Source organism: Octopus bimaculoides, chromosome 18 (genome assembly GCF_046866305.1).
Source record: "Octopus bimaculoides isolate indiv1 chromosome 18, ASM4686630v1, whole genome shotgun sequence".
NCBI lineage: Eukaryota > Metazoa > Mollusca > Cephalopoda > Octopoda > Octopodidae > Octopus > Octopus bimaculoides.
Window position 1 is genome coordinate 18098008 of NC_142945.1, and position 26885 is coordinate 18124892.

Sequence of the window (26885 nt, forward strand, 5' to 3'; positions counted from 1 at the left end):
TTTCACATTGCTCCAGTCCACTCACCTGGCAAAAATGAGTTTTACCTACAACTCAAAAGGCTGGCCTTTTGAATTCCGTGTCATGCTGAATTTCCCTGAGAACTACATGAAGAGTATGCATGTCTGTGGAGTGCTCTGCCGTTTGCACATTAATTTCATGAGCAGGCTGTTCTGTTGATTGGAGCAATTGGAATGCTCATTGTCGTAACTGACAGAGTGCCAGTTACATTGGCTTATAGGATGCTGGGAAATGATGGCAGAATTAGTATATATCTGATGTATTAGATGAAATAGAGACTAATGTGCTTGTAGGTTTCAGACTTTCTAAAATCAGGTCTGTCTTGCCGAAAGTATTGTGAGTCATATTGCCCTATGAAAGACAGCTGCAGGCCATAGTATAATCTGAAAGAAAATAACTGTGATTATAATTTCATCTTCACAATAATTCTCTTGGGCATTTAGACAATTAAGGGTAATGACTACTAAGAAATTTCTATTTTTAAATGTAAATTAAAAATAGAGTAGTTGATTCCCTTAGTTTTCTGATAAGTAAATATTATTCCTATATTCATTTAAGTTTCTCATGTGGTGATTCATTGCCCTGTTTGGTACAAGCCTGGTTGAAACAATGAAAGAATATTCTTGGGTCTTTCTATTTCACTTGTGATACTGTGATTGTTTTTCATCTTAAAAACATAAGTTATATAAATCTCAGATTGTATTTTGAGATGTCATTTCAATTTGGTTCTGTCATTCTCTTGCAGCCTTGAAGCATTCCCCTTCCAAAAAGAAGACTTCCATAGCTGGCCGGCCACGTTTTCCTACAACCAGTGAACTTGCTGCTGATGCTGGACAGACCAGCAAGCAATCCGACAGAAACCAACGCACTATTAGCTTTTCAGATGAAAGTGGTAAAAAGTCTGGTAAGAGTTTGTATATCACTATTACTAACTACTATTATTTGTATTGTGATGGTGATGACTTCAATTGTTAAAACTCATTTTCATGCATAGTTTATATGATTTCTTTCTTCCATATAGTACATGCACTCTGCAGTGTTTGGTTCATGTAAATAGACCACTAACTCTAGTTGTAAATTAATACCTTTTTGCAGACATTTTGATGTCATTCTTGATGACTCGGAATTCCACATCTCAGTTTCAGTAGTTGGAGAGTCTTCTGAGATAGTTGACTGCAAGATTAGCATCATATCCAGAGGGTGGATTTCTTTTTCAGCCATGTTACCATACAAAGCATTGAGCAAATCATCAATTACACAAATCCTTGTTTTTGTGTTGTGGTGTATGTATGGCCCAACCCTTTTGTTACCATATTTTCTTTGAAATACACAGTCTTTATTTTAAGTAATTTTGAAAATAATAAAGAATTTATTACAATAACTTTGTTGTTATGAAGCTGGTGTTTGGAACATAAATTTGCATGAAATTCTGATGGAAGGTTTTAATTTAGATCATTTTAAAACAGGGAGTTTGTATCATAGAACCGGGCAGGTTGGTAAGGGTTAAAAATGACTCAGTAATGTTTGCTATCAATTCCTCTTCTGTTGCTACTGATTTTGTTTACTACTCAAGTCAGCTCTGATTGAGTTGACATTGGATTTAAGTTATTCCAGATCTGATCATCTAATCCATTTTTTCATCAGACATAGTGTATCTAAAACTACATTCTCCAATGAGTTAATAAGTTCTTCCCTGATCTTTTTAAAGATATGGCGTTATTTAAAGGAGATTTGACTATTATTTCTAGCAGATCAAGTCACTACATAGACACTTGTCTGTTGGCTGATATGTTGGCATTATTTCAGCTCTTTGCATTCGGTTAGTAATACATGTGATGATTCTGGTGCCTAGTTGTGTCAACCTAGGTTGATGGCCTTTCCCTTAAATAAAGATAAGTGACATAGAAAGACTTGCATGCATGGGTAACTGCTAGTCTTCCTCAAAAATCTTGTCCAGGCCTATATGTTCCTGAGCAGATGCATGGTCAATGTTGACTGATGGAGGCCTTGTACATAGTGATGCTAACAGGATATGAATCATTAACCTTATTGTGATGGCTTACTGTGTTGTATTCATTCAGCTTTCCACAATTTCCAGCATAGGCATAACAATGTCGTAATAGTTGCACTTACAATATGCAAGTATGTACATTCACATCCTGTTTATGTTAATTGGAAATATAAGGGTAGGGTTGTAACATTAATGAAGTCTCACACTAGTTGTCATCATCATCTTATGCTAGCATGGGTTGGATGGTTTGCCAGGAGCCAATGATCTAAAGGACTGCCCCAAACTCCAATGTCTGCTTTGGCATAATTTCTATGGCACCAACCTAACACCAACCACTTCACTGAGTGTACTGGATGCTTTCTATGTGACACCGGCTCAAGTAAGGTCCCCCCAGAAACTCACAAGACAAGACCTCTCAACTTAGTGGGTGTAGTATTGAGGGAGGTAGCTTTATGCCAGGTGACAAGAGGTTAAACTGTGATAGAGGGACAGAAACAGATGCTGTAGAGGAAATACATGGCTACGCTAGTTGGAAATGGAAAGAAGATAGTGCAGAGGTGTCAGAGCATATCCTCAAGTTACAGGAAAGTGAATATTAGAGAAATGGTCCAGAGGATTGGATAGGGTGAATGGGTACATAAGATAAGAGCATGAAAGGAGAGTGGCTGATGGATAGAAATGGAAATAGAAGTGTACCTGTTACTCCATAAACAAGAGGAGAATTTTGTTTGAATTAATTAATAGCAATATCATGCCAGTTTCTTTTAGCAAGGGTGACATATTAACTCCATACGATTGCTTTGATACAGGCTGGTATTCTTATTTTATCAGCTTAACAGGATTCTTATTGGGCTAATGTTATAAACATAAGATCTTACTATTCAGTCACTTACTCAGCAATAATGTTGTTTAGTCCCAAGTCAATATCGATTGAATAGAATTATGATTAAAAGCTCTCCAGCTGTAACCATCCCTTCTGTTGAAGTTTATATAGGTATGACTACAATATCTAATCTTTACTTTCCTTATTTAAGACAGCAGGGTGAGATTTTGAGTCAGATTCAATTGCTATTTTTAGCAAGATGAGTGACTATGTAAAGGCTACCACCTCTGGCTTGTTGTTTTAAAATGCATTCATTCCTTCAATATTTTCTTCTTCATTATTGAACTTAATTTTTTTTTTTTCCTGCTGTTCACTAGCTTTGGGAGGCAGACCAGATATTGTACCTGAAAACCATGCCAGCTTATATGGTGAAAGGGATTCTTATCATAGTGGAGAGTATACATATAACAAAGACGGCCAGAGGAAAATGAGATCTCTTGACTCTGGAAGATCTGGACTTACTGAACATGGGAAAAGGTGATTACTCTTTTCTTTTTAATTTTCTCCTTAATTGTTGTAAATTGAAGTGGCAAATGTTGGTGAATCCTGTAAATTTGTGTTTTTATTCTTTTGTGGAATTTGTTTGCAATGTGAGATCAGACTGCAATTAATTTCGTGTTTGCTACTTCAGTAATTATTGTTGTATATACGTTGGATATGTCTGTTCATTTATTTGTTATTGATATATTTTTAGTTAAGTGTGTTCTGATGTGTTCTTTCTCTCTTTTCCACTCTCTTCATCTTTCTTTTGCATACACAACTACACAGAAATATAAATTTATAGACTGTCCTGTAGTGTCAGTTCTACTTTGGGAAGTTAAATTAATCTATATACTGCTGCACATTTATTTATCTGTCATATTCCATGTTAGTGGTATTCAAGATTATAAATACCCTAGTTTTGTCAGCATTGGTAGTTGGGGATCTATGTACTTTAGGCGCAAGGCCATTATCATTATTATTATCATCATCATCATCATCATTATTATTATTATTATTATTATTATTATTTGTGTGATGATGTGAGAGAGAAAATAACATTTGATTAGATTATTACCAGTATATATTTTATTGACTTAGAAAGGATAAAATGTAAAGATGATCTTAGTGGATTTGTTAGCAACCTTCAAGTGTTGTGGAAAACAACCAATGAAAGAGAAGGTTTTTAGTATGAAGATTTTTGTTTTCTTTTTGTTGCATATTGTATGTGCTTCAGAAATCTTTCTAATTTCACCAAATTTAGGTTATTGTTGTTTTATAGCAGGTTTACTCTGATTGAGCAGACCTCTGATCAAAAGCAGTCCAGGTATGAATATCTTGTTTTTTTAGAGATGTGTAGGACATCTAGGACTACATTATGTAGTGTATCTTATAAAGGTAGTAGGATGTGATGTAAGAGAAATTTAGCTGCTATTTTCTACTGGGTTAAGCAATAACATAGGGTTTCTATTGTTGGTTTGCTAAATTTAGGTTAAAATACAAGCTGTCAGTTTGTTTTTTTTTATTGATAAATTGCCCCGTTGCTTCTTTCTAGTTTATCTACCTATACTAAATAAATTACCAACTTTCTTAAACCTAAGTGAATTGCAATTTAATGAGTATAAGTAGCTTGCTGTTCTATTTTTAGTATTTTCCCATTTTGAATCACTGCACAATTGCATAAGTTTTGTGATTTATAAATCATGTTATTGACAGAAATGTGCAACTACATAGAAAAACCTATTTCATACATTTAAAAAAAAAAAAACGAAAAATTTAAATTTAAAAATAAAAAATTCTTTTTTTTTTTTTTTTAATGCCTGCTTCAGTTTTAGTTGCATGTATAATTTTGTATTGTTTATTTTTGTGAAAAGTTCCACTTCCTGTATGACTCATTTTCTTGGATTGATGTAAGTGTTTTTCTCACAAACTTGCTTTGAAACTCTTGCAGTCTACACTACAATTAAGTGCTTGTATTTCTCTCCTGTTTTCCCACGGCACAAGTAAATGCAAAGATCCAGTTCAGTGGCATGATAGTGTTAATAATAATAATTCTTTCTACTGAAATTTTAAGTGGTGGTGGGGGGACTAGTTGATTACATCAACCTCAGTACTCGACTGGTACTTATTTGACCAACCCCGAAAAGATGAAAGGCAAAGTGGACCTTGGTGGAATTTGAACTCAGAACGTAAAGACAGATGAAATATCACTAAACATTTTGTCTGGCATGTTAATGATTCTGCCAGCTCACTGCTTTAATAATAATAATAATAATAATAATAATAATAATAGTAATGATGATCTAAGTTCATAAGTGGGTGGCAAATATTAAGAGGTCAGGCAGCATAGTGGGGCACTTAATGTTCCAAGGGGTCATGATTTTTCTTAGAAATAAGATATTTAAACCAAGTAGAACACTTTTATTTTTAAACATATATTCAAAAATGTCTGAATTAGCTTATCAGTAGGACATTATGTTATCTGTGAGTGGAAACGTGACTGATGAGGCACCAAGGTCCAATATAATTTCATGATATAAGTCCTTGTTTCCTTTAGTAATTTTTATAAAAAATTAATACTCTGGTCCTCATAGATGTCTAAAAAGAGGCAAATGCTTGATGGCATAGTGTAATAAGATATGGATAATAAATTATTGGGCAAAATTAGCCTCTGTTTAATTAAAATAATCTTGGTTTTTTCCTTAATATTTATATATATATATATATATATATATATATATATATATATATATATATATAAAAGTTTTATTTTTGCAAACATGGAGGGGACATTTGTGAAACAGCATTTGGTGAATGGGGCTACAAAAGATTAAGAATCACTGGTGTAAATAGCTATTGCTTCCTTACCATATCAAGGAACTGGCTGAGATATTCTGCGACCAATTTGCATCCCCAGTTAGTTGTGGTTATCAAGAGTTAATTAAACATTTAAGGATCTATAAAGTTTAAATATAATATTTGGGACATTTTGGGCTCAGAGGAATGTTTACTATTTTGTTAGCTTTCTAGGTATTATCATCCTGTCTATAAGACCAACTTTTTGAGAATTCAAGTTTTGTAACATGTAGCCCAGAGAGCTAAGATAGTTACTTAACTGTCATATGCTCAGATCCGTATGCATTTATGTTTGTGTACATGGATAGTGTCCACTAATTTCTTATTGAATAAGCATTTTTTTAGTTAAATATATAATTGTATATTTTCTAATTGTCTATGTTGCCAAATTATAATAGCCAAGAGACACCACAAGTTATAATTCCAATATCCTATATAATTTTGAGAATTATATATTAGGTTGTCTGGAAAGTTCTGAGTGTTTTTTAACATGCATAAAGGGATATACTTCATGAACCATACGTTTAAAAACTTCCAACTCATCTTCAAGTTCTCTAGCAGTGATATCTACTGCCCATATATGAATTCTGAACTTTGTTGAAGAAGTTTTTCACGGGATACGGTTCTAGGAAGTAGTTATAAAAACCCTGATTTTCGGCAAACTCTCCAGTGATCGTTGGACGGTCACTCAAATCCACGACACTCACTCAAGTGATTGTTGGGTTGCTACTAAAATCCACGACACTCACCCCCTTGAGTATCGGCTAATATTTATGCCATGTTCAATAATATATATAAAGGATTTCTGGAAAATGAACCAAGCATGAAACTGAATTAAAACAAATAAAATAGTTAAATGTTATCTGCCAGATATTTTGTCTGCTGTTTAAAATACACTTAAATATCACAATGAATATACTTGTAAATATTGTACATCATCTAATTTACAAGTTATTTGTATTGCTCACACTTCATTGTTGAATAGTTTAAACAAACAAACAAACAAAGAGTTCCAATCTGTAAAATAGTACTTCCCACAATTTATATAAGTAAATTTGCAGCACTATTTAGCCTGTGCCAATATGTTGAATAGTGTTGAAGCCAGTAATGGATTTTTATGTTCATTAATATTGTTGTATAATAGTGTAACAAACATATTGATGGATCTAATTCATATGAATTTAGAACATGTTTTGACTTGCTAGTTATATCAATATACCAAACCAAATGAAAAATAATCAAATGCACCTATATATATATATATATATATATATATATATATATATATATATATATATATTGTTTCAGTCATTAGACTGCACACACATACACAAATATTTATGTGTGTTCGTTGACTTCAGAATATTATGCTTCTACGTTGTTTGCACTCTGAAAACATAGATCAAGAACTTTCATTGATCCACTAAGAGTAATCAAGACATTGGTTTTATCTTAGGCAGTAATAGTATTTCACTCATTCTCAGTCATGAATGGCAAGATTTGAATCCATTACTGCTTATAATAGTGAGCTGTGCCTCTTAATGTTCATACTGTATCTCAGGTAAAAACATGCTGTAACAGAGACAAGATAGAATCTGTTGACTCCTCAGCCAGTTCAGTTGACCTACTAGCAATTATCATGAATTTGTCTCTGTTTCTAGTGTAATATTTAACACAGTTGGGTATACTATATTCATAATAAATGTAAGAGGACATTGTCTCCTATTGTTAATTTTTTATTTTCATTTAACCTTTGATTTCTCTATCATGAATAAACAATAAAAATGCTTTTATATATCTGCTAAAAATATTTTTATATATTTGCTAAAAAAAGTCGCTATCTCAGTGTGTCTCTTTTGAAAAAGGTCTAAGCTTTTATGACTCAGCCAGTATTGCAATCAGCTCTATACTTCATCAACCAATTGCCACTAATTACAATAAAGCATAACCATGTGATCAATGAAATATGATTTGGAAGTCTTTCAGCGAAAGAAATACTTCATCTTTGTGACTCATCCGAAATCTGAAAATAAGACCTTAGGTGTTTAAATATAGTTTGCATTACAGTAGAATCACATCAAAAAGTTAACAGCACTTTAAATAGTTGCATTGTTTTAACTAACCTTTCACTTTTAAGTAGTCAAGCCAAATAGGGAGTATTTACTGCATCATTCATCCTATTAGAAATTTGAAAATGATTTTTGGGGACTAAGAAGTTTCAAAGAACTTCTTTGTAAATCAATATCCTTGAAAATACAAGAAGGGTTAAAAACAATCCTTTATAGTTTTGATTATGGGGATTTTACACCAGCACCCCACCTAGTTTCAGTATATGCGAGCACAAGCACAATATTGTGGATAGCTTGTAAGAATCGATATTTGTAAACTAAATCACATTATTGTATTCATACAAACCTGAGGCATACATTCTTCATGCCTACATGTGCACAACATTTTTAGATATATACAGAGTGTACAAGGTATTTGGGAACAAAATCATATACAAGGAAAAACAAAACATCATACTGACCACTACCTTCCTTCTCCTGCATAGTCCTAGGAAAGAAGAATGAATGGCAGACACAGGCTATTCAACTTAAGATCACCACGTATGCCATCCACTATACCCATGATGGTAAGACTCCTACCTTGGATGATACCATAGACACAGTCCCGAGGGGTGGAGGGGTCAGATCTAGAGAACTAGAAGTTATGTAATGTTGGTTCACATAGTCCTCTCAGGACTTGCCAAACATAAACTGCCTTCTCAGCATCATGTAATATTTTTGTCTGATGTTCTTGTACACCATAGGTTGTTCATGATGTATTGGACCTTTTGGACAAACCTGGCTGTCTTGACGATATCTGACTGCTGAGAATTCTTCTTTCTGAAAATGCAACCACAGATGATACATCCCTGCTAGGGATCTTCAACTTTTCCCCTGACCCTAGACATGAACGATCTGGCTACATTCAAGGAGTTAGTAATCTCCAAGTTGCCATGGTTGGAAGCTAGAATCATGAGCCTTTTCATTTTCCGTGTCAGAATGGAATTTACCTTATTGATATTGATGCTGTTGATATATCTGAAAGAGAAATGAGAAAGTTAGAATTTGGCATATACTGCATGACATTACATTACATCATCTTCCATTTATGGCTCACAAGAAATTTGTTCTCAAATACTGAGTACAACCTGTACACATTCCATCATGTATGAAATTTATCCCAAGAGTAGGCAATAGAGGTGTCTCAAATTCTAAAACTTATGTGTGTGCGTGCATTCATACACACACATCAAGCTGCTATGACTTGTTGCTTATGACATTCTTTTACTCTGTGTGTGTGTGTGAAATACCCCTTGCACCTACATCCACCCAGTTTGGCTATCATTATACATATCTGAATAAGAAAACGTGAGAAAAACTTGTATTGCTTGCTTGTAAATGTTGCATGTTGTTAAATGTAAAGTTTTTTTTTGTTTTTGATAATTTTTCTACTTAGCTTGTATCATGTATTAAGACATAATGAGAAAAAAAACACGAGTGTGTATGTGTGTGTATATATATATATATATATATATATATATATATATATATATATATATATATATGCATGTGTGTATGTGTGTGTATCTATATATATATAAATATTTTATATTCATAAATGTGTATATATATTTATATATATATGTATGTATATATACACACACACACACACACACAAACATATAATAATGTCCTTTTTTTTTCCGACTAATGTTACCACTCTTCCACTTTTTTTAGGTACCTACAAAAGCACTATGAGTTGCAAAAGCTCATTCCGGTAAAATTATATACCTAACCCATTGATAGTAAAATACAACACGAAACAGAAAATAAAATGTACAAAAAAAAAAAAGAACAGACCTTTTTTTTTTATTTAAAAAAAATAAATTAAAGATTAATACATGTAAACAACAGTAGCTTGTTTCACTCCATCAGAGTAATACAGCTTTAACACCCTTACGTGAAATCAGAGAAGCTTTATATTTAATGTTTGTGATATGTACTGATGAAGACTTCATAACTCGTTACTGTGGTGTTTTGATTTTGAGGCTGTGCTTTATTCCTTTGCCTGCATCTCAATCTTCTCATCATGGCTGCAGTTGTTCCTTTTGTTGTTTTTTTATTCTCCAATTCCCTCCTAAATGCCTTTTTTTTTTATTTTTCAATTTTTTAAAAAACTTTTTCTTCCCTCCACATGAAATGAAAATGCATTTTCTTAGTTAAGAATCGAACTCTATTTTTTGCCCATTTTTTTTCCTTTTTTCATATGAATAAAACAGTTTTGTAAATGCCTAATTACTTTTTGTTTGTTTTTTTGTTCTATTATTATTATTATTATTATTATTATTATTATTAGTTATATTTTGTTAAATACATGTTCTTGGGTTTTATTTATTAAACTTTCTTTGTCTGTGTAAAATTATATTAAATATATTGTCATTGTTGGATGTATGTGTGATTGTGTGCATGTGCACTCCTGTTTGAAAAAAAATGTGTGTGCATCTTTAATCTGAATGTGAAGAGTCTAATAATGTAATTTAAGCTGAAGAGAGAGAGACACGTTTGACCAAGAGTCTCAGCACTCATTGGGGTCTCTGTATGACACAATGTTTTCCTTTTACTTGTAGAGGAGATGGCTGCATCTGCTCGATGGTGAATGCACCGTCTCAGGTGAATTCTTTCTCTCGCTCATCTCCTAGGACACGTAAAAGGTAGTATTCTACATCATCAACGACATGCTGCACCACAGATGCACACTTACTATGCATGTCTAAATGTAATTTACAATTTGCCTCTTCCCTTCATCTATCCTTTGTTTCCACTGCTACTCGCATTACACATCTTTGTCTTTCTTTCACTTTCTATCTCTTTTTCTGTTTTTTTCTTTCATATTGTTTTCAAATCTCCTTCTCACCCACTGTTTACCTTTCTCCTAAGCCCTTTCTCTTTTTCTTTCACATCTCACTATTATTCTGCACTCCTCTGCACTCTGGTTTCTCTTGGCATACGGAGATGCTGGAAGGAGGAAATGCAATTTGAATTTAGAATGTGAAAGAACATAATAAAATATCACAAGGTATTTTGTCCAATGTGCCAAAGATGTCCTCACTCACTCCTACTTACCTTGTACCTTGAGGGGCCATCTGGATGCCTCATCATCATTATTTTATCTCTTTTTAGCTCTGCCCGATCTTTCTCACCCTCTCTTCTAAATGTGAGTAGCCACATAACTCCTCTACAGCAAGAAACCTGTTCTTCCCCCTTCTCCCATTCTTCGATCCCTCATCTTCTAGTATAAAACACCCTGTCCCCCTCAGGCTTCATAGTCTTGCAAACTGCACGGCAACCCCACTCATGCTGGTGGCATGATACAAAGCACTTGGTACACACTGTAAAATGAGTTGACATTTGGAAGGGTGTCCAGTCATAGAAACCATGCCAAAGCAGATACTGGAGCATGATACAGTCCTTGGACGCATCAAATTTTGTTAAACCATCCAACCCATGTCAATACAGAAAATAAAAGTTAAATGATGATGATGAAATTTCATACTCCATCTTGCTTTTATTTCTTGTGTCATGCTTTCTCTCTCATTCCACATTTCTCTCTCTTTTACTCTATATTTTCCTTATTTTTTTGTTTCTCCACATTTTCTTCATCTTACCTCTGTCTCTAATTATTCTCTTTCTCTGTGTCTCTCTGTCTGTGTGTCTCCATCTCTTTCTTTTTCTCTCTCTCTCTCTCTCCTCCTTTCTCTTCATCTCCCCCTTTCTTCTCATCTCCACCTCTCTTTCCCCTCTCTTTTTTTGCTCACCCCCCCCCTTCTCCTTCACTCTCTTCTATTTTCCACTGACTTCACCCCTGCTGATCACTCCACCAACCAATTCCTTTATAAAATACAGTGGTTGTCATCCCGGCTGAAGTACTGTTGGAAAGCCAATCAAGTAGCTTTCTGTTACTTTCCGGAGCTTTTCTTGTCTTATTTTTGTTCTCTCAAGCAAATCTGTTGCATTGCTATCAAATAGCCACTAGCAGCACTTGCATTTCAAAACGTGCACTTAACTTTTACTCTCTTATTGGCACTCTTAATTTGAATAGCTCCCACCCACCAAGATAACACATTATGCTGCTGACAACTTTTCATGCTTATTTATTTCAATAGTTACTGTTCATTTCACTTGTTCATTAGGCTCGTTATTGAATTCTATTTATTTATGTATCTATCTATTTATTTATTTATTTATTCATTCATTCATTCATTCATTCATTTATTTACTTGTTTGTTTTTGTATGGCTACTACCATTTTCATTTTGATTTAGATTTTACTAACAGACTGTTGCTGCACTTCTTTGATCTTTGAACTAAATTTTATTAATATATACTCCTCAATATTCACCGAGTCTTGTTAAAGAAGAAATTCTACTGTTTATAATACACACACATGCACACGCGCGCGCGCACACGCGCACACACACACACACACACATACACACACACACACACACACACCATGAAGTTCATTTGGATTGTAAGTTTGTATACCATGTGAAGAAGAAGAAGAATTGATATTTTGGAGAAAAAGAAAAATTATTTGAATTATATCTCCAATATCAGATTTGTCTTCTCTCCACAACATATATAAACTTAACAAAACTCACCAACTTTACTGTATACTTTTGTCAATACAGGCCACTTCCAGTTTCTCAAACTGTTTTTTTTTTCTTCATTATATGTTTTTGCATAATGCTTTTGTTTGCTATTTTTCCACTATTAATTAACACACTCTTATCTTTAGTTTTGTTATAAAGCTAATAATTCTATTTCTTCTTTAGATTTTCAGTTTCAACTTTTATTAAATTAATTTTTGAAATTTAATTATTTTTTTATTTTAAGAATTTTTTTCTTATTTTGCTTTATGACCTTTTAATATTTATATGTTTGCCTTAGTCTATAACTGATCTATATTTCTCTCTTCTCAGCCTGTCATTGGTGTCTGAAACTCACAAATACAATTTATTTATAACATTATAATAATCTTATCTTTCTCTTCATGTTTAATTAATTTTTCTGTGCATATTTTAGCAATGTTTTTCTTCTCTTTGTTGAACAAAATGAAAAATATTAACACTAATTATGCTTTATTTTCATTATATTTGATGCTAACTTAAGTGTTAATTTTTAAGTTAATGCATATGTATGTATATGAGTAAGTGGACAAATGAAAAAATGGCACTCAACATGTTTGGTAAAAGTTTATTAAATATATATATATATATATATATATCTCATTTAAAAATAATTGCACATGATGAATAATTTTCACAACTGGCTCAATCTTGTCTTTTTTCCTTTTGATTCACTAGCTACAGCTTGTTTAATTGTTACTAGAAAAAAATAGGTAATGTAGAAGTAAGTGTATATTGTTCTAAAACAGTTTATTACAAAACTACCTACACAAGGTATTGGATTTGTACAGAAGGTTGAATGAAAATTGGATTTGTACAGAAGGGTGAATGAAAATGTATAGTCTTTGGCTTTATGTGGGAATTGACACCAGATGGTGCAATTGGTCTGTTGAAGCATGCAGCACTCTAGATTGTAAGGTAAGGAAATTGTAACAAGGCAAAGTTTGAAAAGTACAAAGTAGAAAAAGATCAATAACCTTATTGAACTGCTCAGACATTGTTTCTTCATGTGTCATAAAACTTAGAAACCACATTTTTAAAATTGCTTTTTTATTACTTTTATGTGTGAAAAATAATCTTCCTACCAGCTCATATCAAAGCGTTTCAACTAAACATATCTCATTGGCTCTTTTACAACTGATATATATATATATATATATATATATAATAATAATAATAATAATAATAATAATAATATTAGGGACAAAATCCAAAATTACAGGTAAAAACTCAATTAAAATTAATTTATAAAAAATTAAAATTAAATTAAGTTTCTCACAGAGTAAAATATATATAAATATATAGTTTTAGGGAAAAGAACCAAGGTTCATGAACTCATCGATGAAAATCCACTGTCACATATAGAAAAATTAATAATTAAAAGCACAATAAATGAGTATAATATAATACCAAGTAAATATCATAAGATAAAGATAATATATGCGACAGTGGATTTTCATCGATGAGTTCATGAACTTTGGTTCTTGGTTCTTTTCCCTAAAACTATATATTTATATATATATATATATATATATATATATATATATATATATATATATACTGCCTTCTAACTTCAAAACTACAATCTCTAAATATAAGTATTTTTTTTTTATTAAATCTGAAGCTCAGAGTTTGTCTCATGATTTGAGTTTCATGCCAGGACGATCATGATCTGATGATCACCCTGGTGTGAAACTCAAGTGGCAAGACAAATTCTTAGCTTCAGTTTTAATTAAAAAGAGAAAAAAAGCTGTATCCTCTACAATATGTATTGAACACTCATATCTCATTCATTTGACACACACACACACACACACACAAACACACACACACACACACATGCACACATTTGTGTGTTTGTATAAAAGTTATAATTCTTTATACATCAACACTTAAAATTATTTTTTCCATAGATATACTAGTATTTCAATCTGTTATACATAGATACTAAAATAATTACTGATGTATAAAAAAAAATTGTAAGTTCAAATCAATAATCTCTTAAAGCTCAGTTTGAATATATATATATATATATATATATATATATATATATATATATATATAAAATAAACTTGAATCTTGTTAAGCAGTAGGATATATTTTTAAAATTGGTATTAAACTGAACCTTCATAGCATTTATGAACAGGGATTTTACATGTTTTAATATCAACCCCTTTTCCCCTTTTATGCTGGCATGTAATGGCTAAGCTAGTTTTTATTACCATATTCCATATATCTGTTTGCTAGCTGAATTCTTTCATACTCTGTTGTTAACCATTCTAATTGTTGCATGTTTACATTACTAGAATCTCTTTTCTCATAGGAAGCTGGTGGAACTGATATCCTTATGTATCCTTAATATTCAGTTTCTCTCTCTCTCTTTTATTCCTCTCTTACTTTCTTCCTTCTCTCTTTTTCCTTTAATCTCCCTTCTACTCTCTCTCTCTCTCCCCTCTATCTATCTCTGTTTCTCTCTCCTCTCTTTCTCTCTCCTCTCTTTCTCTCTCCCTCTCTCCATCTATCTCTTTCTCCCCCCCCCTCTCTCTCATACGCACACACACACACAGACTTGATCAGAAATATATCCTACTATATTTCACTCAGGTTTATCCTATATAAGTGCCCAATTATGTGGTTAAGAAGTTTGTTTTGCAGTCATGTGGTTTTGCGTTTTATTCCACTATATGACATCTTGGGCAAGTATCTTCTACCACAGTTCACATCAACTTATGCTTTGTGGAATTTGGTAAACGAAAATGGTGTGGAAGCTTGCCAGAAGAATTGTCACTCTTCTTGGATGCTACATATAATCTTTTGACTGATTCAACATCACCATCTGGCCTGTAGCTGCCTTGACGAGACTGTATTCTTATAGAAGCATTGGAGCTAAGTTTTGAGTCTGAGGATCATTTCCTTCCACCTGTCTCAGAATCATGGTTGCTATCTTTCCTCTAACTAAAGTTATGAAAAAACAATACAGAATTGGCTGCTCCATTTACAGTTTGAGTTCATTGGGTTATATTTCTCGTGTATAAAGCTTTAAGAAAATGTATTCTAGAACATATCTGCTTCCTGTTTGTGCTTATGTGAACTTGTTTCAGGAAGAGTACATTGGAATGGTTTCTTTTTGCTTCTCCAGGTAAGCACAGAGGCTAAAATTAAAAAGGCAGGAGGAAATATTATGCAATTATCAAACATATTTGTTATGGAAGTAAAGTGAAATAGTTAAAATTGAGAATTAAAATTGGTTAATGATACTAATTAAGCCTGCAAATAGAATTTTCTATTCTGTAACAATTAAATGACAAAAATGGAAAATCTTGTGAAGATTGGCTCATGACAGGGCCAATCAATCTATGGTAGTATTTAGAGAAACCACTGAGAGGAAGATTGGTTGGTTTTGTGAAATGAAAACTAAGTAAAGGTGGTCCATTTTGATCAACTAATAATAATAAACGTGGGCATAGATGTGACTCTGTGATTAAGAAGTTTTCTTCCCAATCACATGGTTTCAGTTTCAGTCCCACTACATGGCACTTTGGGCAAGTGCCTCCAAATATAGCCCTGGATTGACCAAAACCTTGTGAGTGGATTTGGTGGACAGAAACTGAAAGAAGTCTGTGATGCACATGCAAGTGTGTGTGTATGTGTGCGTGCGCATGTGTGTGTGTGTGTGTGTGTGTGTGTTTCTTTGTTTTGATAGTGTGTCATAGTTGTAAATGGGTGTCACTGTCATATAAGCAGTGCTGTTCATTTCCAGTATTCTGTGGAAACCTGTCTCATGATGGAGGAAATATTACTTTACTTGGCAACTGTTGAGGGTTGGCCACAAGAAGGGCATCTGGCCATAGAAAATCTGCCTCAATAAACTCTGACCCAAGCATACATGGAAAAGTGAATGTAAAATAGTGATGGAATTCAGTCTGCATAGTCACAAAAAAAAAAAAAATGTTCAATTATGAAATAAGGGCAGTCATTTGTGAAAACTCTCACTAAATCACTACAAAGAAACTACTTGGGAAATACTGGTAAACATATTGACAGTCATACAAGATTCACTAGCTTCAAAAGTTTTAGAAACCATAATATGAAGAAGAATGCACTGTTCCAAGTCCATCCAACCCTGCTTGCATGAAGAAAAAGGATGTGAAACCAATAGTGATAAGATGTTTCAGGGAGGGTACATAGGAATGGTATTCTGTTGCTTCTCCAGGTAAGCATGAAGTTAATGTTATTCATTTCTCATGAGTATTAGTTGTATAACTGACTTTTATATTAATTCTCAATTCAAAATGAAGTGAAATAGCTTCAGTTTTTTTTATGAAGGCAGTCTTTGGGGTGCTTATAGCATGAGGCGCCAAATGTAAGCCGTGTAAAATTAGTTCTGTGCAAAATCTAGCTTCTTATAAGTCACACAGTCAAATAACGGTAAGTGAACTAATTAATCAGATGAAATGATTGATGATTGTTGTAGCAATGGTGTCTATTATTAGTCAAACTCAGATTTCAAAGAGCAGGAACAAACACCTGACGCTTCAATTATTGCAAATTCGTTGTGTTAATGAAAGGATACTCATTATGAGTACTAGACGTTTTGGCACAGCCATTTTGGGCCCTCCTATTTGGTGTTGTTGTTTCAATGCTGATTTATTTGATATCAAGCATTTTTAATGTTTCTCTTGTTCATCCCTCACTCTCTCTAAAATGTGCTGTTGCCAAAACAGGCTCAACATTCAGTCAGCCATGCCAGATCACCAGCACCAAAACAACTACATCCAATCATCTCATTCTGACCTTCTATAATTGCTGCTAAGAACGATTGATGAGTTTAATTTTAAGTAGAAATATTTGGTTTATATGTACAGAAAACTGATTTTCATAGGATTCTTTTAAAAAACCTTTCTTTTTACTTTCTCCAAGTTAGTAGGGTGTGTACAAATTTTAATGTTTTTATAAAATATTTAAAAGGCAGTAGTCTACCATTCCTCCAGACAATATTATATTTCTATTGCTATATTTAATAGGAAAAACTGGAAGTCTGTTTCTGAGATATTTCCTCTTCTTTTTCTTTTCCTTTTCCCTCTCTTCAACTCTAGTTTCTAAGTCTGTTAGCTATGGTCAGCATCTCAAGTTATATTTTAAATCTTAGTTTATTCATTATCATTGTCATAACCATCCTAATCAGCATCATAGGAAGCATAGTGTTTTATATGATAGGAGCATATTTCTGGTGTACATATAGGATATTTATCCTGTATTATCTATTTTGGCAAATTATTTTCTAATGTTATGTCTTCAAGTATTCATAACCAACTTGTGGGGTGGAAGGCAATATTAATATTTTGTTTTTCAGATTTAACAAACCGTTATAGCAATAATATGGGTTAGGTTAGGTAGAATAAAAATAATTTAACCAAAAACCAAAAATGGGAGCTGGTGGATACTTTTTGAAACAGAATATCAAATTACTAAAAGCTTCAGGAGTTAATGAATGTTAATGTTTTCAAAAGATATATAGGACTCTGAGACTTAACTACTTTTTTTTTCTGTTAAACAGATCCATGATCAGTTATGATATAGATTTGAAACTGAAAATAATTGCTACAGATTTTTTTTGTCAATTTGAGTAATCTGATTGGAATTGTTTTGATTTTTTAGATCTGTCTGGATCTATGCCAATAATAGGAAGTATCTATTTATAACCATCATCACCATGGTTATTGTTGTTGTTAATGTTATTACTGTTGTTGTTGTTGTTGTTATTATTATTATTATGGCAAACTGGCTGAATTGTTAGCATGCCATGCAAAATGATTAGTGGCATTTTGCCTGTTTTTACATTTTGAGTTCAAATTCCTCTGAGTCAACTTTGCCTTTCATCCTTTCAGGGTCATTGAAATAAGTTCCACTTGAACAGTGGGGTCGATGTAATCAACTTATCCCCTCCCCCCAAATTGCTGGCCTTGTGCCAAAATTATTATTATTACTATTTTTATTAAGACTATTTTTGAGCAAAACATTTCATCTCACATTGCTCTGCAATCACTTCAACACCTGACATGTGTTGCACTGTGCACCTGTTCAGGCAATGTCATTTTGATCAAGCGAGTGAGCTTAATGTGCAGCACATACATTTGATCTTTATAAACAAATCACTTGTGCTGGTTATTCAGCAAAAGCTGATCATCCCATACTTTTGTCCATCATCAAGACAGTGAGCTGGCAGAATCGTTAGTGTTTCAGGAAGACCCCAAGAAATGCTTGACAGAATTTTTTCTGGCTCTTTCTGTTCTGAGTTTAAATTCTGTTGAGGTTGACTCTGCCTTTCATCCTTTTGGGGTCACTAAAATAAGTATCAATTGAGCACTGGGGACAATATAAGCAATTGAATCCCTCTCATAAGAAGAAATTTTCAGGCCTTGTGCCTATAGTAGAAAGAATTATTGTTAATCATTATTATTGTTGTTTATCTCTAAACTGCCCTGATCATAAACATTGACATTCCATAAGTTTACATAAGCTTTCATAAATACTTTGATTGAAAGCTGAAATTTTTATCAATAAAATTAAGACATTCTTGAGGGTTTAAAAAAACCATGTCTTCCCTATTTAAGGGATGCACAATTATTCTCCCACCCCCCTTGTCATCTTCAGCAACTGGATAAATACTTTTATGAAAAATGTCGAAGTTTGCTGTTTGGAGATGGATAAGTCATGTGAATCTGCCTTGATAGACATGGTAGTGGTGATGCTAAAGCTGTTGTCTTTGAAATTTTGCTTCTCCTGAAGCTAAAACATGAAGTTATATTTTTTACATCTTTTGTTTCGGTCATCAGACTGCAGCCATGCTGGGGCACCACCTTGAAGAATTTTAGTTGAACTTATCAACCCCAGTACTTAATTTTTTGTAAAACCTGGTGCTTATTCTATCAGTTTCTTTTGCTGAATCACTAGGTTACACGGCTGTAAACATAACAACACCAGTTGTCAAGTAGTGGTGGGGGACGAACACAAAAGCACACACACATGATAGGCTTTTATCAGTTTCCATCTACCAAATCCTCTCACAAGGCTTTGGTTGTCCTGAGGCTATAGTAGAAGACACTTGCCCAAGGTGCCACACAGTGGGACTGAATCTGGAGCCATGTAGTTGGGAAGCAAACTTCTTACCACACAGCCATGCCTGCATCTACTTGAAGATTTTTTTTTTTTCTTGTTGAGAATTATAACAAATGTGTTGGTGTTAACTCTGATGCTATGGTGCAACATGGCAGTAATGCAGAAAACAATAAAACTACTATAAACAATGACAACAGTGGCACTTCCAACAACACTTTCAACAGTAGAAACAACAACTAAAAAAGAAGAAAAATAATGCACTGAAAGTTGGAAAGGATAGAAATATAAACACCAACAAGATTAACAACAAAAAGGCTGAGAATGTCAGTGGAAAGTTGAATAAAAACAAGTGATATTAGCATCATCATCAACAAGAAGAAAACAGAAACATTACCCACAGCAACAGAAACAACAAAAATATAGAAATCAACAATAACAAAACAGCAGTAACATCATGAAATATAACTCATTTGCAAAAGCTACCAGTACCTGCGTTTAACACTCACTTCAGTTTAAGACTGAATGTATAAGGTGAGTGTAACTTTATGTAAAGAAACCTAAAGTGATTGTGTTTCCAGAGGATTTGCTTGAATGTTTTACTAAGAAATAATTCCTACAAATGTGTTTCATTACTCTACTAATATGATGATACATAATGTGCTGTTGAAACTTAACTCTGTAGATTTTTGGTGGCAGTTCAGTTGTAGAGCGATACAGGGAGATAAGAGATTTGTATCCTCTTCCCATGAAAAATACTTGGGAATGCAGTCAAACATTCTGGTGTTACACTTGAAAATTTTATTAAAATTTCCAGTCCATTTCCATATCCAAGACATACGAAAAAAAATGATGGCAAGAATAGACGACAGAAAACCAAAATACATCAAAGTAGTGGCATCTCAAGCCACTGAAAATTTGGAACACAAGGACCATGTTTGAAACCAGAAAATGACCCAAATTGCTGCAGAGAATGAACTCTACAAGCTTGCAGTACTAAGCCTTTGTGAGACAAGGTAACTGAAGTCAGGACAGATGTACCTGACTACAAGGGAAAGTTGACTCTGCTTAGGGTATGAAGAGGACAATGCTGCACTAGATACTGAAGGAGTTGGCTTCATGTTCTCCAGTGAAGCAGCAGCATCCTTGATGGAATGGTCAGGTGTATCACCCAGGATCATCACAATCAGATTCAACAAGGATGGTATATTTAATGCAGTTCTTTCTGCAACCAACAATGAAAGCATTCTATCAACTGCTGTCTTCTATTGATGAAACTGCTGAGAGGGATCTGGTCATAGCTATCAACACCAATAAATTCACAACAACAATAGTGTTAACGACAACGACAACTACAACTACATCAGCAAAAGCGAATTGAAAATAAATCACAATTTCCTTTGCTTCTTTTGCAAACTCCTCTGAGGAGTGCCCTACCCCAAACAAAAAAGCATAAAACCAGCATAGGTATGTCATTGCCATAGCCTTCTTGAAGCATCTCATTTAGCCTTAAGTTGAACCAAAAAAAAAAAACAAAAAAAAAAAAAAACGACACTTTTGGGTCTAAATAGTGAAAGATCATCAAAATGTGAAAGTTTGACAGGCCAAAAGTTAGAGATGAGAAGAGTATGAGTGTGATGGATATGCCAATTCTAGATGGGTCTTTTACAAAACCCAAAACATATTTTACTCCAACACAAGTCATAAGGTAAGTGATCTTTTATCTTCGGCCAAACTTACTTGAGAGTGAGATGCACATGGTCTGGTTGGTGTCGTGATGCAAGGTCACCTGGGGAATTAGTAAACTTAAATGAAATACTTTAGCAAATCGTGAATTTCTATACTGCACTCTTTCACTCTGTCACTCATTGAACCAGTTTGTGTGGAGGAGCAGTGTTGTTCTGGAAATGTCTAATTCTCCAGGTCAAGATGATCTCTCTAGGCCTTGATTATGAGTTAATAGTTCTACCCGGTGAAGGCACACGGCTTAGTGGTTAGGGTATTTGGCTTGTGATTGTAAGGGTGTGAGTTCAAAAACTGGTTTGCATTGTGACCCTAAGCAAGGCACTTTATTTCACATTGCTCCAGTCCACTTAGCTGGCAAAAATGAGTTGTACCTGTAATTCAAGGGGGCCAACTTTGTCACATTTTATGTGATGCTGAGTCTCCCTGAGAACTTCGTTGAGAGTACATGTCTGTGGAGTGCTCAGCCACTTGAATGTTAATTTGACAAGCAGGCTGTTCCGTTGATCAGATCAACTAAAACTCTTGATGTAACCAACAGAGTGTGCCAGCTGTAGTTGTAGTTCTAATCATGTAACAGTAAAGTCAACACTTTAAGGTTAATAACCGTTTATACTCTAACAGTTAGATTTCTTTAAGTATTTGGAAATTTTCCTCTGATTGTCTTGCCTGTTAGTTAGTGGGAGATTGGAATGGTATCCTAGACATACACTGGTATTGTATGGGCGTAGCTAACACAGGGGGTAACATTAAAAGCCTCTCTGTCATATTCATATGTTTCCAAGTGTTTAACCAGTATTGAATGGATTTCTCAAATGTACTAATTGTTCAAACTGCAGCAGCTGTTACTGGTTGTATTTAGGTAGTACATTTTTAGGTTATTGAATAGGGATGGTGTAGAATATCCACAATTCAATGTGGTGAGCTACACCGCTCACAGTTGGTGATCTGTATCGTATCTAGACAAGAATCCATTTACTGGAAGCTGAACATATACTTTTGGCATGCGATGCCTACAGAGACTGGATTAGCAAGATAGTTAAAGGGAAATTGACAGGTACAAACTTCAACAAGTAGTGGATCTCATCAAAGAAGAAAATTATGAGAGAATCTATTAATTTTTGTAAGGAACTATCATTAGAGAACAATAATTAAAAAAAAAAATTGCTAGTAGATAGTCTCAAAGTGGCTAATATGAAAGTCATTACAAAGTGGAAACAACATGAATGCATTTTGACCGCATTTTCGATGAAGAACACTAAGATTATGTTGTCCGAGCTAAACATGAGAGAATGAAAGCTGTTCAATGGAACTTAAGCAGAGGTGCACCATGACAACAAAATTACATTTTTGATTTGTGTCAAACTGCAGTGAGCATATGCTACTTATTTCCAAGCAGATGTATGCAGTTTTCCAGTAGCACTTTGCAAAGAACAAAGAGCTGGAGACAATGAAATTTGATGCCTATCTCAGCAGTCTGGCAGTGGGCAGTGCAAAACTCTGCAAAAAGCTGATTCCAGCAACTGAAACAGTGGATACTTGGACCAGCTGTGTTAGAGGCACAAAACTGATACTGGATGATCTGCTCTTCAAGCTTTATTACTACATACCATATTTGCTTATTATTGTCATAACAGCTGTATACTGCAACTGACGGGATACTTGAAGCATTTCCAATTGTAAGAGCAGAAGAAAAGTCATACTGCTGTGTAATGATCTGAACAAGGGGAACATACTCAACTGTTTTAAACCCATAACTCTATTAAACACAAAGTTAAAGAGTGTTACTAACGTTGCTCAAGAGGCTGGTGTTTATACTCAAAAATATAATTGGAAAGGCACAAACCTGTGTGATCCCCTAGCAGGTCTAGACACAACAATCTCTACCTCACATAATACATTGCAGAGTGGCTTAGGAATAGACCGGGCTTTAGTGAAGCTCTGATCAATTTGGATTGTTAATATTAGTATGAGCTAAGGCAGTGAGCTGGTAGAATTGTCAGCATACAGGGCTAAATGCTTAGCGGCATTTTGTCTGTCATTATGTTTTTAGTTCAAATTCCACTGAGGTTGATTTTGCCTTTCATCCTTTCAGGGTTGATAAATTAGGTACCAGTTGAACACTGGGGTTGTTGTAACCCCCTCTCTGAAATTGCTGACCTTGTGCCAAAATTTGTAGCTAATATTACACTCTGAGTGCAAATCTTCTGAAGTCAACTTCACCTTTCATCACTCTTGTGTCAATAAAATAAAGTAGTAATGAGACCAATGGTAATAATGGGTATTGATTAACCCCCCTCTCCACAAAATTACTGATCTTGTAGCTTGATTAGAAACAATTGCTATTAATATATTAAGAAAGTTGGTGGATTGGTTGAATTGCTAAGGTGGTGGGCAAAATGTCTTGTATTTGTTTTAGCCCTTTACCAGATTTTCATATAGATTTTGGGGGTTGATAAAATAAGTACCAGTTGAGCACTAGGGTCATATAATCAACCTACTTACTCCCCTAAAATTGCTTGCCTTGTGCCAAAATTTGAAACCATTATTATTGTTGAGTGAGAGAGCAGTGCATGCTATTCAAGTGACACTGGGGAACAAATATACAAAGCTCAGTATACCCATCATGACTACCTGTCTGCTTTAAAATAAACCATGTACTGACATATGAACCTGTTTGAGATAGAGCTAGAAATACTAAGGACTGTAATAAACCATATACATGAAGATGCTTGGCTCAGTGGTTAGAGCATCAGGGTTATGATCATGAGGTTGTGAGTTCAATTCCTGGACCAGACTGTGTGTTGTGTTCATGAGCAAGACATTTTATTTCATGTTGCTTCAGTTCACTCCGCTATAGAAATGTGTTGTAACATCACTGGTGCCAAGTTGTATTAGATAACATCAGTGGTGCTGAGAGGAGTGGCTGGTATGCATAAACAATCTTTTCTGGACTTAGGCCTTGGAGGGGAACTTTCTAGGTGCAATCCCATGGTCATTCATGACTGAAGGAGGTCTTGTACTAATATTCTTTTATTCTTTTCAGTCATTTGACTGCGGCCATGCTGGAGCACTGCCTTTAGTTGAACAAATTGACCCCAGAACTTATTCTTTGTAAGCCTAGTACTTATTCTGTTGGTTTCCTTTGCTGAACTGCTAAGTTATGGGGACATGGACACACCAACATCGGTCGTCAAGCGATGGGGTGTGGGACAAACACAGACACACAAACATATTACACACACACACACACACACACACATACACACACACACACACACACACACACACACACACACATGTATACAACGGGCTTCTTTCAGTTTCCATCTACCAAATCCACTCACAAGGCTTTGGTCAGCCCGAGGCTATAGTAGAAGACACATGCCCAAGGTGCCACGCTGTGGGACTGAACCTGGAACCATGTAGTTGGTAAGGAAGCTACTTACCACATAGCCACTCCTGAACCTATATATATATATATATATACACATACATACACACACACACACACACACACACACACACACACACACACACACACACACATATATATATATATACACACACACACACACACACACACACACACATATATGCATACATACATACATATATATACAACAGGTTTCTTTCGGTTTCCATCTACCAAATCCACTCACAAGGCTTTGGTTGGCCTGAGACTATAGTAGAAGACACTTGCCTAGGATGCCACGCAGTCATTACTTTTTTACATTAAGCTCTAAATGACATCACATTTAATATAATATTACTTCTACATTATACATCACAAAGCAGTTTGCCTTTCTGTTGGTTAATTCAAAATTACTTCAGTTTCTGTTTTATATTTAACCCTTATAAAATGGCTGGGTTGATCGATTGGTCCATCATTTTTTTCTGTTAGAAAGAAAAGCAATGCTGATTTTCACCTTTATCTAACTATTGAGATTCAGGTATACATACATACATAGACATATGCATAAACACACACATACATACCAACATATACACAAACACACTTATACACACACACACACACACATTTCTTTTACAGATTTTAAAATGATATCAACCTTGTTCTTGGTTTCATTGTCTTCATTGTAGAAACATCAGAAAGCTTTGACATCAAAGGTCAGATGACATCATCTGACCTTTGTCATTATTTGCTGTGAAAATAATTAGTTTTGCTCCTCTAACAGAAATCTTCACCTTCAACAATTCAGTTTTATCTGAATATGTTTATAATTTCCCCAAAATTTTTCTTATATTTTCTGTTGCAGTTCCAGGCACACTGACAACAATTATTATACAAGTTTTTTTTTCTAGTTCTTTTATTCCTAATAATAATTGTTGTTTTATTATTTTTTATGAAGTTGATATGGTATTGTTCTTTTATTAAATTACCACGATGAAAATTATTCCAATAACGTACTTAATGTATTATAGTTGTATTATTATACTTATAATTAATTCTGTTCTTTTAATTGCACCTCCAATGTTATGTTATTGTTAATTTTTCATCAAATTGTTATATATTTTCATTTTTTTAGTTAAGGATTTATTGATTATGGATACATCCTTTTTGATTTGTTAAATATTCTTACATATTTTGGACTTCCCTAATCTGATATCTAGGGAGCATTCAATAACTTTAGTGGAGGCCTATTCTTTTTTCTTGTTTATTTTTGGTTAAGTTATATTTCAATTTTCAATTTCTCAAAGTGATTTTTGTGTATGTGTGTGTGAATGGTGGGAATTTGTCTAATATGTGTGCGTGCGTGTGTGCATGCATATATATGTACACACACACACACGAAATATAGTAGTTAACTGTTTCAGTGTGTGTATATATATATATATATATATATATATATATATATATATACACACGCACATGAAGGGGTGCTGAAAAGCTCCTGGCTTTGGGTAAAAGAATACACAAGAAGATTAGTTAATTATGATTTTATTCAACATATCCCCCTCTCAGATCCACACACTTCAGTTTTTCTAAGCCCTGTAAAAGAACTCAAATGGTTGGGCCTCCAACCAGGCCTTTCATGATACCCTTAAGCCAGGAACTTTTCAGCACCCTTTTATATATATATATGAGAAATTATGATAAACACAAGTTTATATCTTTTGTTCCCTGTCTATGTTTCTCTGTTGTGGTTATTTGCATCTTCCACAATGAGTGTTCCAAGTGCAGTTGGGTGCCAAACCACAACAGTTCATCAGAGGAACACTTTATTGCATTATGTTACACAAACCAAATGCTTATATATGTCTGTGATTAATGTGTCCAGATAACACCGATAATTTCTTACTGGTAAAAACGTTTTTTATGGCTACATATAGTATCTCAGATGTTACATATTAGAATCTTCAACTCAAAACAAGATAAAGTAACAGAAGAGAACCATGATATATAAATATAGCATAAGCTGGTAAGAGTAAAGGAAACCAACAAGAATGAACTAAGATGAATATGCCAAATAGTTAACAAGATATTTGTGTGTGTGTGTGTGTGTGTGTGTGTGTGTGGT

The 26885-nt window shown here is 34.0% G+C and overlaps 1 protein-coding gene across 41 annotated transcripts in view; it reads left to right on the forward strand.

Annotated features, from left to right (window-relative positions):
- The window catches only part of LOC106882892 (phosphatidylinositol 4-phosphate 5-kinase type-1 alpha), a 244051-nt gene that overhangs the window by 160435 nt on the left and 56731 nt on the right, over positions 1 to 26885 (forward strand). For 16 of the 41 annotated variants that reach the window (XM_089365865.1, XM_089365855.1, XM_052974610.2 and 13 more), the window contains 4 exons: positions 765 to 923; positions 3231 to 3390; positions 4767 to 4802; positions 10424 to 10507. In XM_089365865.1, coding sequence (XP_089221991.1) covers positions 765 to 923; positions 3231 to 3390; positions 4767 to 4802; positions 10424 to 10507 — 439 coding nt within the window. Of the gene's footprint in view, positions 1 to 764; positions 924 to 3230; positions 3391 to 4174; positions 4220 to 4766; positions 4803 to 9533; positions 9649 to 10423; positions 10508 to 26885 lie in introns of those variants that run through there. The other 25 variants (XM_052974612.2, XM_089365856.1, XM_089365849.1 and 22 more) reach the window with 5 other exon arrangements.